Raw genomic sequence first — 15,904 nt, 5'->3', positions numbered from 1 at the left:
TACTGGACCTTTAACTTAACATAACTATACCACAGAGGTGTCCAGAGGCTCACAGGTGAAGTCAGGCCTCATGTCCTGGACTGGGAATAAATTATGTAGCGTTTGGCCTTAATCCCTGGAACACACCGTAACTGGGAGTGGGAGAGATTGGGTTTCCCTGTGGAAAACCAGTAAAGCGCTGATTGTGAGAGATAATGAAAGCATCACCATCCACATGCGCGGCTTTCTTGGAAAGCCTCCATTTTGTCACTCTCCAACATGTCCTTTTATTTTATAGCCGGAGAGCTCAGTCACACACAGGCCAGACACGACACACACCTGATGATGTTCAGAGAACTGCAATTCACCATGGTAACCATCTGTAGCAGTGGAGGCTGGTGGACGGGTTTGATACCATTCCTTATTCCACCCCATGCATTACAATGAGCCCGTCCTCCGATTTCTACCTCCACCAGCCTTCCCTGATCTATAGCCTGTTCACCAGGACCTTGCTCAAGGAGGCCTAGCCCTAGTCAATGAAGTTTTCCTGTGAACAGATCTTGATTAAAGCACCAGATTTGATAGTACATGTACACAGTAGATATAGATGCAGCCATCTAAAAAGACTTTTAGGCATGTTGAAAGTGATCAATCATTCTCAGTAGAACAGGATCCTGTACTGTGAGGGGTCCCACATGCGTGCATGCCTGCACAAACACACACACACACACACACACACACACACACCCTTATGGAAGCAACAGGTCGCGACCCAGGGAGCCGAGGCGGCTAGTGTGACAGGAAGTAACCTGATCGAGGGGTGTCACAGGGGCCGGGGAGGAGAGGAGGAGGAGAGGAGAGGGGGAGGAGATGAGGAGGAGAGGAGGAGGAGAGGGAGAGGAGAGGAGGAGGAGAGGGAGAGAGAGAGAGAGAGAGAGAGGGAGAGAGAGAGAGAGAGAGAGAGAGAGAGAGAGAGGGAGGGACAGTTCCACTCTGAATTATTCAGTCAGCGCAGCAGAGCACAGCAGAGCACAGTACAGCTTGGGCCTGGGCCTGATCCTCTTACCATCAACACCAGGCCAAACCCCTGCCTGCCAACTCGCCACCCTCTAGGTCACGGGGAGCCATAACGAATCACCATCCACATGCGCGGCTTTCTTGGAAAGCCTCCATTTTGTCACTCTCCAACATGACCTCTCGTCTGTGGCGTTTTAGTTTTTGGATGTTGCGCTATGAGAGAGGCATGCTATTATCAGTGTGTGCCATGCGGACGCAATACCGAATGTGACTGGCCAGCACAACGTTAAGTGTTTGTTTGTTGGTTTGTTGGTTTATTTATATATTTCTGTGCTCATCACATCGCCCACACAAGGCAGGCCTTGTTCACTCTGACGGCCCCCCTCCCCCCTCCCCCCTCCCCCTCCCCCCTCCCCCCTCCTCCTCTCCTCTCTCGGCCTCTCTGCTGTTGTAAGAGGATGAGCAAGTGTTATGAAATCAACTGCTGGCCATTTGTGAACGTGGGTGGCCAATTGTTTTGTGGTGGGTGGCCTTCTGCATGACCTGCAAAGCTTAACCTAGCTTGTACCGTGATGGTTGGGTGGACTCTTTTCTCTCTCTCTCTCTCTCTCTCTCTCTCTCTCTCTCTCTCTCTCTCTCTCTCTCTCTCTGTCTCTGTCTCTGTCTCTCTATCTCTCTCTCTGTCTATCTGTGTCTGTCTATCTGTCCTGTCTAAATCTCTCTCTCTCTCTCTCTCTCTCTCTCTCTCTCTCTCTCTCTCCCTGTCCCTCTCTCCTGCTGCTATGCCAGGTACATACCGTACTTCCACTAGCACAACCACATTCTCATTTCACTATCTTGTCGACTCAGACATGCCAGTTATGTGACACACAGCTTCTTATTGATGCTCAGGATGACCACTCAGTTACCATGCATGCTCCTAAGGCACATACTGTACCCTTACATCCATAAGTGTACACTCATGCACAACACACACACACACACACACACACACACACACACACACACACACACACACACACACACATGCTCACAGCATGGAATGATGTCCAAGAAGGCAGTACAGCCCACAAAACTTAACTCACACACACACACACACACACACACACACACACACACACACACACACACACTGCCCTGGGATGGTGTCGAGGCTGGCCTTTCTGCCCACTCTCTAGCTCACTCTGAGAGCTCCGGTGGGTGAGAATGTGAGGAGGAAGCTCTGAACTCTCTGCCAAACCTCATTTCGATCTCAGTGTGGAACGATAAACAACATTCACATTCAACATCGCCCCCGGCCAAACAAACCACAAGCTTGCCACAACCAGGGACCAGCCAAGCAGGTTTCAGTGTGTTGACACAAAAACAAACGAAAATGACTTAATCGTTACAGGAAGTATGAGACTGACGCAAGAATGAGATATGTGTGTCTGGTGGAGGTAGAAATCAGAAGACTGGCACATTGTAAATGCATGGAATGGAATGAGGAATGGCGTTTGATACCATTCCCTATTCCATTCCAAGTGTTACAAAGAGCCCATTCTCCGATTTCTACCTCCACTAGCCTTCAATGGTGTGTGTTGTGTGTGTGTGTGTGTGTGTGTGTGTGTGTGTGTGTGTGTGTGTGTGTGTGTGTGTGTGTGTGTGTGTGTGTGTCATGCACAGTAGAGGATTTATCATGCAGTGTTATGTGTCCTACGCATATGAAGAAACATGGTTTAGAGAGAGAGGAGTTCACTAGTATCTCCTGCCATTAGAACAGACTCTCCCTTGTCAGATAGACTTTGTCTATGAGGACTGCGTTGTCTCACTTTTGCTGACTATACTCAATGTCCTTACTGAAAACGACTGATTCAATTAATCTGGCAATCAGATGATGTTGTCCTGCAACACTTGTCTAATACATTAAATCATCAATCCAAGGGAACTAGAGCTTGATTGCTTGCAATGAAGTGCTGGAGAGCCAATGCTCCTGGAATGAGAAGAGAATACACTATGTGATGTTTTACACGTTGTTTCTTAGTGCAGGTTTGTTAGTGCCACTGGAAGTGGATGGTAGAAAAGCGGTTAGATTTAAAAATCCATCTCTCTCTCTCTCTCTCCCTCTCCCTCTCTCTCTCTATGTAAATCCTAACCTTTTACCCCTCTATCCCTCCCAGGGCCCAAATGGGTTTACACAACCATGTGCCGGATGTCCATTTAGTCTGGCATTAGCAGTACGTTACCTAACAGGCCCTTCCCATGCCATACGCCCTGTTTACGTTAGTTTGGTAATCAGTGCCCCATTGTTGAGAGAGAGGAGAGGAGAGGTTACTGAACACTGTGGTCATTTGGATGACCCCCCCCCACCACCACCACCCACTGTTTATGGGATCTGATGGTCACTCACCTCTCCTCTGTGTGTCTGTGTGATGTGCTTTGTACCACTGTGGGGGGTGGTGGTAATGGGATTGTTTGATGGTAATGAGATCCGGATACCCGGGGTTTTACGGAGGGCCAGGGGCCAGGTTGATGGATAGGATGGCGGTGTAGATGGGAGTGTGGTTATAGGACCGCCTAGGGGAGATTGAATGAAACTAGTGAAAAGAGGCAGTTAAAGAGAGAGAGAGAGGGAGAGAGAGGGACAGTCGTTACTGGACAGACGCACGTCAGAGGCAGAGGGGCCAGGATTCAGATGGCTTATTAATGTGTGTGTGATGTAACATTCTCCCTGGCGCTGATGTGATTATCTGTGCTTGATGAAATATCTCTTGCACTAATGCAACACACACACACACACACACACACACACACACACACACACACACACACACACACACACACACACACACACACACACACAAGCACACTGTTTGTGCTGTCTCTCTCTCTCTCTAACTCTCACTCGCTGTCCTTTTCCCATGCACACACAAAAACTTTAGAAAAGCACACAGTTGGACCATTTGAACATGATTATATACTCACGGAGCACTTTATCAGGAACACTGTACACCTTCTCATGGTGGAGGTGGTGTAATGGTGTGGGGAATGTTTTTTTGGCACACTTTACCAATCAATCATCGCTTGAATGCCACAGCCTATTGTATTGTTGCTGACCATGTGCATCCCTTCATGGCCACAATTTTACCCATCTTCTAATGGCTACTTCCAGCATGATAATGCACCATGTCACAAAGCAAAAGTCGTCTCAAACTGGTTTCATGAACATGACAATGAGTTCAGTGTTCTTCAGTGGCCTTCCCAGTCACCGGATCGGAATCCAATAGAACACCTTTGGGATGTGGTAGAACGGGAGATTCACAGCTTGAAAGTGCATTTGAAAAATCTGCAGGAATTGCGTGATGCAATCATGTCATCATGGACCGGAATCTCAAAGGAATGTTTCCAACATCTTGTAGAATCAATGCCATGAAGAATTGGGGCTGTTTTGAGAGCAAAGGGAGGCCCTATCCAGTATTAGTATAGTGTTCCTAATAAAGTGTTCAGTGAGTGTAGACAATAAAACAAGTGTAACATGTCATGTGATCCAGGTGATATGCAGGGCGTGACAAGGTTAGAGAAGCACCTCACCACCAGATCTCCTGACACACACCTGAACATTGGCCTGGAGCAGCAGGATGGTGAGCTCATGAGCCTCGCATATGTATTTCTGCCTTACATCTCACACACAGGCCTGGGGTGTATCGCTGTGTGTCGCACACGAGTGTAACCCAATCAACGACCCAAGTAGAACAGGCTCCTCATGTTTTAAAAGAACACAGATCCACAGTGACTTCATCTGACGTCAACCCTGCTAGTGAGGTAGAGAGCCCGGTGCGGCTCAGTCCAGGGTCCTGTCACATCAAAACATTACTCCCATTATCTGTTGTTGTGAGTAACAACATACTTGGCAGTGCTGCGCTGTGTGTTTCATGACCTCTCTGGCTCCAGTCAGAGTCTGGCCCTGTCTCTGGGGTTGTGGCCTGAGGCCTGGGGGGCAGGGGGGGGGGGGGCGTGGTTCTGCCTGGCAGGGAGGTGTGAAGGCCCGGCCCAGGGGTCACAAGTCCCCTGCGTTTACTCCTTGTCTCATCACCACGTTGCCTCAGGCTCACGGCCGCGGCTCCCTGAGCTGTACATCCACCGTAACGTCTTTGCGCGAAGATACCATCGTGATTCAACTTTCTTACCCAGCTGTGAAATTCTGGCTCGGGGCTCAAGAAATATTTGCTTGGTTTTGGACGTCAGATAAGGAAAAAGGAGAAGAAAAGGGCAAATATCATATGTTCACTGAAGAAAACGGAAAACAGGGAACTTTGTCTGTTTTTGCTGGGGGTCATAAAAACAGAGACCTTGTAGTGTCTGTCACATATCAGTGTGAGCTTTGGGCTCTTTTTCTGGCGTTTAAGCCTGGTTTTGCGTCATGGGGTGATCCTTCTGGGAAGTCCTGTTAAACGCAGATGTCAGCCTGTCACTTCAAGGTAAAACTCTGCCTCAGGCGTAGTCTGAGTGACCACTCGGTGTCAATGTGACATTATTAGAAGCCGTTATCTACACTGAATATTAAATGGAGCAGAGTTAAATGCTGGTGTCTTTGAATGTCGGTGTCTCAGTGTAACAGGTTTGACACTTCTAATGACTTCCAAATATAGAGCCTCATAACTAAGATTCTAGTAATACTTTTGGTTATATGTTCACTACAGGGGAAACTGGTCCAGGAAGAAATCAGAGGATGGGTTCATTGTAATGCATGGAATGGAATAAGGAATGCATTACAATGAACCCGTCCTCATTTCTACTTCCAGCAGCCTCCCCTGGTTCACTATGCTCAGTGAAAGGGGATTTGTTAACCCTAAATCTAGTTTCTTTCTATTCCTGTCCCTCAATGTAAATTAATTATCTTTCTACTGTTGACGTAGATAGTGACAGTGCGATAGAAAGCAATGCTATGAAAATAAAACCGATTTGATCATATCTTTGTTTTTTAATCACAACCTTCCACTACAGCGTTGTCATGCAACATGCCTTATCTGATCACTGCGTTGAAACTATTTAGCGAAACTATTTGCACTCTGCGCTATCGCAGATGGCATGACAAGCGTGTATGATTGGATCTCGTGTGAACAAACCTTTCTCAGTGAGGACCCACAAACAGACCGTTGTTTGGCCATGAGCAGGTGTGACGTACAGTAGCCCACCCTGGTTTCCTTTTACAAGTTTCTTCTCTCTGAAACGTTGATGTAAGCTGTTTTGATGATGTTGTCATAGTTCTCTAGTGTTTGTGAGTTCTCAGGGTTTTATGTGATAGACCACATAAGCAGACTGAAGATTGTCCATCTCCAAAAGGGTGTTCCACTTGGCGTAGTTGTGGCTCTCCTCTTTGATAAAGTTATCTCTAAAATTAGACAGGGATATTTTTTGAAAGATTTCTAACCAAGTACGTCAGTGGATAAAATATCTCCCTGTGGAAAAGATGATAGGAGTACCCTAATGGCATGCACTGGACTGGAATACAGATTCCTAGACCCTTGCTGTGCAAATGATGTTTTCATTCCAGAATGGCTTTCATCTCAGAGTCTGAGTCTATTTCATATTTGCATATTTTCTTCTTCCACCAATCTGGTTAAGCATGAGCAGCACATTTCACTTTCAAATCCTCCCCATTTGACTTGAGATGAAAATTACTCCATCTCATGCTTACTGGTTGAGTGTTTACCCCCCCAGAGGTCTAGATTAAAGAGGAACTGAAGTGTTTATGGTGGTCCACAAGTGGGCTCAACACTGTCTGACCATGTGACCCTATTCTTCACCAGACGAGTCCAGTATGTGTGAGGTAGAGGTGACCCCTGACCCCAGCAGCCCCACGCTCCTTGGCGAGTCATCTGACACCTACTGCCAGGTGGACCGCTGGCAGAAACTCCGCACCGCCGTCAGGAAACTGGAGTTCTGGGAAGACTTCAGCGCTGAGCTGATCGGGAGCGGTTTCTTCTCAAAGGTCTACAAGGTAGGATAGTAGGGAGGTGGCTGAAAAAACTTGTAGGTGTGTGTGTGTGTTTGTGTGTGTATGTGTGTGTGTGCGCGCGTGCGAGGTAGAGAGAGAGACAGACAGACAGACAGACAGAGTAGACTGTGTGGGAAAGAGGGAAAGCGCAGAGTTGACAGACATTTCTCCTTTTTCATATTTCTCCCCCCTCTAATTACCTCCTCAAAGCACCAGGTTTAACATGGTTGTTATGTTGATGGTAAATATTAGTTTCACACAAGGACAACCAATTGGCAAAAAACAATGCAAACAATAGTTAGTTACATGCACAGACAAATCCACTTTGTGTCCTACCAACTCAGCACTGATCCCTTAAACACCCTTTCAACACATGACATCAGTAATTACACTCCCAACATGCCCTTTTCTGTGTCAGCCTGCCCAAGGAACAAAGAACACGGCTTGAATTCCCTCAATCGTCTGCTTAGGTGTGAGGCACCGTCTACAGGCCGTCATAGAATAACATTGAGACTATCATGCTATTGTGTTCTACGGTGGTCCAGTCTGGCAGTAACTGAACAGTCTGGCAGTGTCTTCAGCCCTGCTGGTATCTTTCCTCTGAGGGCCATGTTAGGTCACACATTTCACAAGTGCATTGGGGCCATGGTGCATTTCCTTCTATTGTTGAACATGTTTGTGTTGAAGCTGGAGCTCCGATACGCATCGTAGACGTACGAAGCTGGAACAGCCTGGTTCTGAAAAGCGTCTGTTTGGAGTGCTGCAGTCAGTGTGACGGCTCCCAGGTCCTGTGCCAAAGGATGCTAGCGTGGCGAGAACATAGTGTACCGCCGAGCCGCTCCCGCCTGACAGAGACAATAGGATGCAGGAAGGTTTAATGGCCTCAGGAAGTTATTAAGACTCTCTAGTCACCGCACGTATTTGTGTTGTTGTTGTTGTTCTGCAAGGAACTATGCGTTGTTTGTTTTGTTTGTAAAAGAGGCTCACTGCGTTCCACACTTGTTTGTGAGTCACTCAGAGTGCAGGGTTTATCTGACTTCAGAAACTTCTGGAATGAAATAGATAGTCTCAATGAAAGGACAGGATTGTCAATCGAAGCTAAAGGCCAGCCCTGTATATCGCCCCCTGTTGTCTAGGTGATGCACAGCACAACGAGGAAGACGATGGTGGTGAAGATCTATAAGAATGATGTGGACCAGGACAGCATCGTACGAGAGATCAGCCTGCTGCAGAAACTCTCACACCCCAACATTGTCAGGTGAGTCCCTGCCAGCGAAGGCAGGTGGAGGTAGAAATGAGGACAGGCATGGAATGGAATGAGGAATGGTAAAGTGGTACTTTACCGGTAAAGTGTCCTCATTCCATTCCATCCATTACAATGAGCTCGTTCTCTCGATTTCTGCTCTCCGATTTTCCCCCTGGTCCCTGCGATATACCGAACATGGAACATTTTTAGTTTTTAGTGGATTATTAAGTGCCTGGAGATGTTTGTAAAACGTACAGTATAACATTAAGATGGTGATACAAGCTGTTATGTGTTGCTTATTCATCTCAGGTATCTTGGGATCTGCGTGCGAGAAGATAAACTATACCCAATACTGGAGGTGAGATTCACAGTTGTGTTTGTGTGATCATGTTGATAAACAGGGAGGAGGCCCAGAATAGATGTATTTCCCTCTCAGTGCTGCATGTGGAATTAGTCACTCGGTTTTTGGAGGGAAGAGATTGACTGTATAAGTCTGTATAACCAAAATAAATGAACTAAAACATTCTCTAAAAAAATCTCTCTTTCTCTATTCCTTTCTCTTTCATTATTCCTCTCTCTCTCTCTCTTTTATATGGTACTGTATAAGTTCATTCCATAGAAATGAATGGAATATCTGTAATGGCGCAACCCCTGTTGTGACAAATAAAGTTGAATTGAACTGAATTGAATGTACTTGCTGCTCCACCAGTATGTGAGTGGGGGCTGTCTGGAGGACCTCTTGGCCCAGGAGGATGTGTCTTTGTGCTGGAGAGAGAAGGTGGACCTGGCCTGTGACATCAGCAGGGGAATGACCTACCTGCACTACAAAAACATCTATCACAGGGACCTCAACTCCAAGGTACGTTCAGGAGGATCACTGCACTGCGTCTGTCTAGCCAATCACTGCACAGATCATTCAAGTGGTGCCACAGTCTGCCATAGTCAATCACTGCACAGATCATTCAAGTGGTGCCACAGCCAAAACCAATCACGAATCACATTTCTTAGCTCACAATTCAAAGAAGCATGTGCATGTCAGAGCAAAAACCAGGCCATGAGGTCAAAGGAATTGTCCGTAGACCTCAGAGACAGGATTGTATCGAGGCACAGACCTGGGGAAGGGTACAAAACATTTTTCTGAAGTATTGAAGGTCCCCAAGAACACAATAGGGAAAACATGAATTTAATTCATTTTAGAATAAGGCTGTAACATAACAAAATGTGGAAGAAGTGAAGGGGTCTGAATACTTTCTGAATGCACTGTATAAGACCCCGGCTGGGATTCAGTGAAAGACTGTAAGAACAAGTGCATGTCTGTACAGCCATAAAACCATTCCTAAGCTTTAAATGAGATACTTAGGGTCAGCCAACTATGTCTAGAAGCACGTAAATGGCCATAAGGCTGCATTAAATATTCAATATGCATGTGTTACTGACTCCCATAATACTGAAGGGCTCTACGGCCCACTTTCTTTCTCTCTCTCTCTCTCTCTCTCTGTCTCTTGCCCTGCTTCACTGTTAGTACACAGCACGAAGCCGCGGGGTTTGCATTTTTCATTGGCTCTGCTTGTTTCACTCGACGAGTTTGTGAAGGAATACTCCCTCTTTGAAACATACTGATATATTCATGCTCGGAGCATGCCTTAGATACCACTGACTCACAGAGTTTCACTGTAGGGGACAGATTCCTGTCAATGTGAGGTTTTGTTCAGCGTCTTTGCTGCAGCCTTACCTACCAAAGGCTGGCCTTGCTGTTAGAAGTTCCAAACTGTTTTTATTCTAAGGAATAACTTGTGAAATGTTTGATTCTTGGTTTGATTCTTCAAAGACAGGCCCTTGTCACAGTGCTAGCCTACACAGCAGGGGAGGCTGGTGGAGGTAGAAACTGGAGGACAGGGTCATTGTAATGCATGGAACAGAATAAACGGAGAGTGGGCTTATTGTAATGCATGGACCAGAATAAGGAATTCCTCATTCCATTCCATGCATTACAATGAGCACCTCCTCCGATTTCTACCTCCACCAGCCTCGCTTGCTACACAGTGCAGGACAGCTACAGCAGGCGTTCATGGGAGTGGGCTGATGTTGGGTGTTCAGCATCTGCAAGCCTGACGGGGATCACAACATGTGTGTTAGTTGTCTCAAAATACTATACTGTATGGGTGTAGGGTGTCTATGTCCTTCCACACTAACTAACAACATAGACTCCAATGTTAACGTTCACAATGCAACGGTTGTTTATACACACACAGCATGCCCGTGACACACACACACACACACACACACACACACACACACACACACACACACACACACACACACACACACACAGTCGCCCTCTCTCATCATAGATTCATTATAGTCCTTGTCTGTGGTCTTAAAACCACAAGTGATAGGGTGTTTGGTTAAGGGAGGCTGTGGATAGTGGTGGTGGGTGTGATCCTCCCCAGGCCCTGTCATTACAGACCTGGGGCAGGAAACACCCTGCTCCAACTCGAATCAGCCAAGCCCTTTCCAGGACCAAAATAAATCACTCTTCTCTGTGCTAGCCGATACACCGTTGATACAGGGCTCAAGGGGCAATCTCAGGCTAAACCACCTCTTGTGTTCCACTCTATCAACATGCAGATTGGGCAAACAAAATGCCTACCCACGTCCCCCGGTCACATCTCAATAATTTACTGTTCAGAGAGGCAGGGGGAGGGCGGTGGTTATGAAGCAGCCAATGGAACGTTCTGGTTTCGGAGGGTTTTGTGTTTCTGCAGAAGCCATGTATAGTCTGGGATAACACAGTAAACCAATCTTAAGCATTTTCAGAGTTGTGTCAAATGTTGTAACTGTCTTCTGTTATTCCACATCCATCCTGCTGTGTAACCTTTTGTTCCAGTCAGAATTGTGTGGTTTACCTCCAGGTGGTTTGTGGTCAGTCATACTTGCATGCTCTCAAACACTGAATAAAGAGGCGTTTAATAACATGTACAAATGCTGTACTGTGCTGTATATGGAATTAGGTTGCTACCTTCAGGCTCATTATGACTACCCACACACAGCAGCTGTGTAGGAGGCTCAAGTTCATGGTTTGTGAGGATGTCTCTCTCTCACTCTGGTGGTGAATCTGTTGAACTGCAGTCGGTTTTCAATAACAGCCTTTACCTAGACTAGACACACTGCTCTATGAAGATATGCAGATTGAAATCTATTTCTTTATTATATATGTTTACATTTGTGTAGGTTTTTGAACGTGTGACATTGTGGTCTACTCCTAGGTTTAACATTGTGAATATTGCTGTGTGCAGAACTGTCTGATCCGGGTGACGTCACGGGGCAGGGAGGCGGTGGTGACAGACTTTGGTCTGGCCAGGGAGGTGATGGTGGAGCTGCCCGTCAACGACCCCGAGAGGAAGATGTCACTGGTAGGCTCTGCCTTCTGGATGGCCCCTGAGATGCTGCGTGGGGAACCCTACGACCGCAAGGTACTTCCTACTGTTATATGCTTTCCACAACAAAACAGTACTATTTGGCAGCATGTTAACTCACCAACTGCCAAAGAATTCCGGAACCCTCACCACCTAGAAGGCCAAGTGTTTTATATGGTGTTTACCTAGCAACAACACTTTGATTGGCTACAACATGAAGCATCATAATTTAGGCATTTTTGGTGCATAAAGTCACCCTTAGTACTCTAGAATGTTGACCATTTGGGTGACTTTATTCAGCCTCGGCACTAAATGAGTTAATAACATTGTGTTGCTTGAGTAATGACAGAGTTACTACACTGAAATAGGGGCAACATAAAATGTCAGTGTAAAATGTGACTAATAATAGAAATGAATGAAACCTTATTTATCTTGTTAGTGCTGCGTCTGTGGGAATACAAATTCTGAATAAGATTGCAGTGGAATTCTGCCTGAAAACAAGAGGCATACAAAGGCCTACACACTCACTCTAATGTGATTGGTTTCCTCCAGGTCGACGTCTTCTCCTTTGGGATCATGCTGTGTGAGATTCTGGGACGGATCCCAGCAGATCCTGAGATCCTCCCCAGAACAAAGGTACAAACACACACACACACACACACACACACACACAGACGCACATGCACACACACACACACACGCACGCACGCACGCACACACACACACACCCCAAAACCGAGCACCCATAGGCCTTCCTCTTATAGATTGCTTCTAGAATGAACAGACATTATGCCATAACGCTAAGGAACTGAGTTAATTCATTTTCATCCTGCTCAGTTCAGACATTATTACGTGATGGTGCATAATTTGACCATTAGACCTCTACTCTAGTTGATAGGACTGTAGTTATCATTTGTGACAGTGACATTTGTATGTAGATCATGGTCAATTACTTAGAATTTATTATTCCCTGGGCAGGTCAGAGCAAGGTCAGGGACAGGGGGGAGCCGAGGGACAGGGACGGGACTTTAATGTGGTCATTGAAGTTTCACCTAAATTAGATTTATGTGTAACATTGTCATTAGAACTAGGAAGACAACAGGGTGAGACAGTCATACTCTCACTGTTAGAGGTAAGAGATCTGTGAATTGTGTAGGCTAGTACTTGACTAAAACAGAGGTACACTCACCGAGTACTTTATTAGGAACACTATACTAATACTGGGTAGGGCCTCCCTTTGCTCTCAAAACAGCCTCAATTCGTCGTGGCATTGATTCCACAAGATGTTGGAAACATTCCTTTGAGATTCTAGCCCATGTTGACATGATAGCATCACGCAATTCCTGTAGATTTTTCAGGTGCACTTTAAAGCTGTGAATCTCCCGTTCTACCACATCCCAAAGGTGTTCTATTGGATTCAAATCCGGTGACTGGGAAGGCCACTGAAGCTGACTCATTGTCATGTTCATGAAACCAGTTTGAGACGACTTTTGCTTTGTGAATAAATTGTAGCCATGAAGGGATGCATGGTCAGCAACCATACTCAAATAGGCTGTGACATTCAACAGATGATTGATTGGTATTAACGGGCCCAAAGTGTGCCAAGAAAACATTCCCCACACCATTACACCACCTCCACCATGAGAAGGTGTACAGGTGTTCCTAATAACGTCTTCGGTGAGTGTATATTGGGGTTGGAATTTCACAACTTCCTTGCTGGACCTGTACTTCTCCAACATAGAACCTCTAAATGATATTTGATTTCTTAAATGACTAGATCCATCTTAGAGAATTGTCTAGAGCCTGTTGTTTGTGTTCGGTCAGGACTACGGTCTGGACGTGGAGGCCTTCAGTGAGATGGTACAGGGTTGTCCACAACGCATCCTGGAGATATCTGCCAGATGCTGTCTGGTGAGTGCTGGAACATGTGTGTGTAAGAGAAGGAGCACTGCATGAAAGTGAGACTGAGAGAGTGAGTAAGTGAGTTAGAGAGAGAGAGAGAGAGAGAGAGAGAATATGCAATGAGAGGAGTGAGGAGTGGAGTGTGAGTGTGGAAGCATGTGTACGGAGACTGGGGAGTGACACACAGAGTGTGTCTTAAACAATGAGATTGTGGGAAACATTTACATGTGTTATATATGTAGAAGCTACCCAGTGTCCATGTTTAACCTGTTGTCCTGATGTCCGTCCATGTGATCCAGATGGATGCGTTTCGGAGACCCTCGTTCTCAGAGCTGCTGGACATGTTAGAGGACATCGCCGAAACTCTGGAGCCCCCAGACACGGACCTGACCACGGGATGAGGGGGGCCCTACTCCCCCAGACCAGAGGACATTGTGGACTACTGCACAGAGGAGAGAGCAGCAGCCAGGCAGACACATACACATACATACACACACACACACATTACACACAAGAGAGTCTTAAACCGGGTGAAGGCACTTTATCTTTCAGACCCGCTGCTCATCAGCATGCCTGTGGGCTCACACTGCGGTCCTCACTGCTGCGTCTGTGTGATTCTGTGTTTCTGAGACAAACAAAGAGACTGGATGACTTCAAGTCAAGTTCAACTAACTCACTCCCCCACTGTGCTTCTACGCAGTACAAATTCAATTAGTGTGGGTCCATGTACAGGGGCGAAAGAGAGACTAGACCGTGTGACCAAATTCCCTCAAGAGCGATTCCTGACTCACTTAAGTTGTATAATTTTTGATTCCACTTGGAAAGAAACCTTGAATTGTTGAAAATTGTTGAATCTAAGGACAGTTAGAGTTGGCCTGATTCGCCCATTTATCTCTTCTCTTTCAAAGCTGCCTCCAATCCTTCTGTCATTTGAACCTTTATGTGGGACTACTACTCATATTCCATCAGCCAGGACTAGTGGTAACTGAAGAAAAAAAAAGAAGCAATTCCTCTCCTCTCTAACTGTCATTTTGAGATAATGGGCATGGTCAGACTACAGAGATCAGCTGAGAGAACAGGAGACAGGACTACAGGATCAGCTGAGAGAACAGGAGACAGGACTACAGGGATCAGCTGAGATAACAGGAGACAGGACTATAGGCTCAGCTGAGAGAACAGGAGACAGGACTATAGGCTCAGCTGAGAGAACAGGAGACAGGACTAAAGGACCAGCTGAGGGAACAAGAGACAGGACTATAGGCTCAGCTGAGGGAACAGGAGACAGGACTACATTGCACTAGACAGACTGTTACATGCCTGGAGGAAGTGTGCCACTGTGTGGAGACGGACCAAATTACACTCTCTCTCTTTCTCTTTATTTCTTGCTCTTTCTCTTTCTCTCTCTCTCTCTCTTATTCACCACTTTCTGAGTCTCACTTATATGTTCCTTCTCATTTGTAAGGTCACAGCCTATCTGTTGTGGTTGAACAGAGTTGACAGGTGTGAGGTAAGGGCTGGTGTACAGCACTAGGGCCAGGAAGATGGAGGAAGGAAAGACTGCTCTCCCCCTCTCTCTCAGGATGTGAAATAAAGAATACTAAACTCAACATTGGGAAGGCTAACATCAGCAAGACTTCACCAACTGCCGCTGCACATTGGTTTATAAACACCGTCATGTCTTGTCCTGCTTGTACAGTAACTTGTTATTAAGTCTCACTTTTTCAGTGAGAATACAATTGTTTACCATATCAAATCCATACAGTTGTATGTTTATATTTTGTGAATCTGTTGGACATCTTGCGCTATGGGTAAACTAGTATTTTGCTTACTTGATAAATATCTATAGATTTGTATGGAAGATCTAAAGCATTGTTTAATAAAATGCATAGAGCATGAACATGCTTGATTCTTTACTTGAAAACGAAAAACTACGTAAAACAAAACTGCTCAGTAATTCAAAGCAACATGTGATTCACTTCTCAGAAAATCTTCAATCTTCTCAATTTTCTCTATTGAATACCTCTGCAACAGGGAGTCAGGAACAGGGAGTCATCCCCTGTTGCATATTTAGCCACATCGGCATTATTCCCTTGTTGCCATAAAAGCAATAAAAATGTAAAACTGAAAGCAATCTTCAAGCCTATTCCCAGAGAGTGAACGGCATGTTGTGGTTCTATAAAAAAAATATTCATTTTCATCTCATTGCTCAATGATGTCACATGTCTAAAGAACAATGGAAAAGCACTACAAAGATCCTCGCAAACACCTTTGAGATGCATTATCACTTCTGGTCCCCTTGAGTGTAAAACACCAGCGACAACTGCTATTACAATCAGGGGTTGTGCCAATCTTGGTCAAAAGGAGGCG

General features: G+C 45.8%; 1 protein-coding gene across 3 annotated transcripts in view; it reads left to right on the top strand.

Moving 5' to 3' along the window:
* The window catches only part of LOC310805122 (dual specificity testis-specific protein kinase 2), a 20,672-nt gene extending 5,238 nt beyond the window's left edge, over positions 1 to 15,434 (top strand). For 2 of the 3 annotated variants that reach the window (XM_083670672.1, XM_083670671.1), the window contains 8 exons: positions 6,786 to 6,976; positions 8,110 to 8,231; positions 8,529 to 8,577; positions 8,929 to 9,078; positions 11,516 to 11,692; positions 12,188 to 12,271; positions 13,460 to 13,546; positions 13,837 to 15,434. In XM_083670672.1, the coding sequence (XP_083526798.1) occupies positions 6,797 to 6,976; positions 8,110 to 8,231; positions 8,529 to 8,577; positions 8,929 to 9,078; positions 11,516 to 11,692; positions 12,188 to 12,271; positions 13,460 to 13,546; positions 13,837 to 13,938 (951 nt within the window). In that variant the 5' untranslated portion in view covers positions 6,786 to 6,796 and the 3' untranslated portion in view covers positions 13,939 to 15,434. Of the gene's footprint in view, positions 1 to 5,079; positions 5,454 to 6,785; positions 6,977 to 8,109; positions 8,232 to 8,528; positions 8,578 to 8,928; positions 9,079 to 11,515; positions 11,693 to 12,187; positions 12,272 to 13,459; positions 13,547 to 13,836 lie in introns of those variants that run through there. The other variant, XM_083670673.1, reaches the window with a different exon arrangement.
* The last annotated feature ends 470 nt before the right edge of the window (positions 15,435 to 15,904 follow it).

This window comes from Argentina silus (assembly GCF_951799395.1).
Source record: "Argentina silus genome assembly, chromosome: 5".
Classification (NCBI taxonomy): domain Eukaryota; kingdom Metazoa; phylum Chordata; class Actinopteri; order Argentiniformes; family Argentinidae; genus Argentina; species Argentina silus.
The sequence above is the reverse complement of the archived record's forward strand: the minus strand, read 5'-3'. Positions and strand labels throughout refer to the sequence as shown.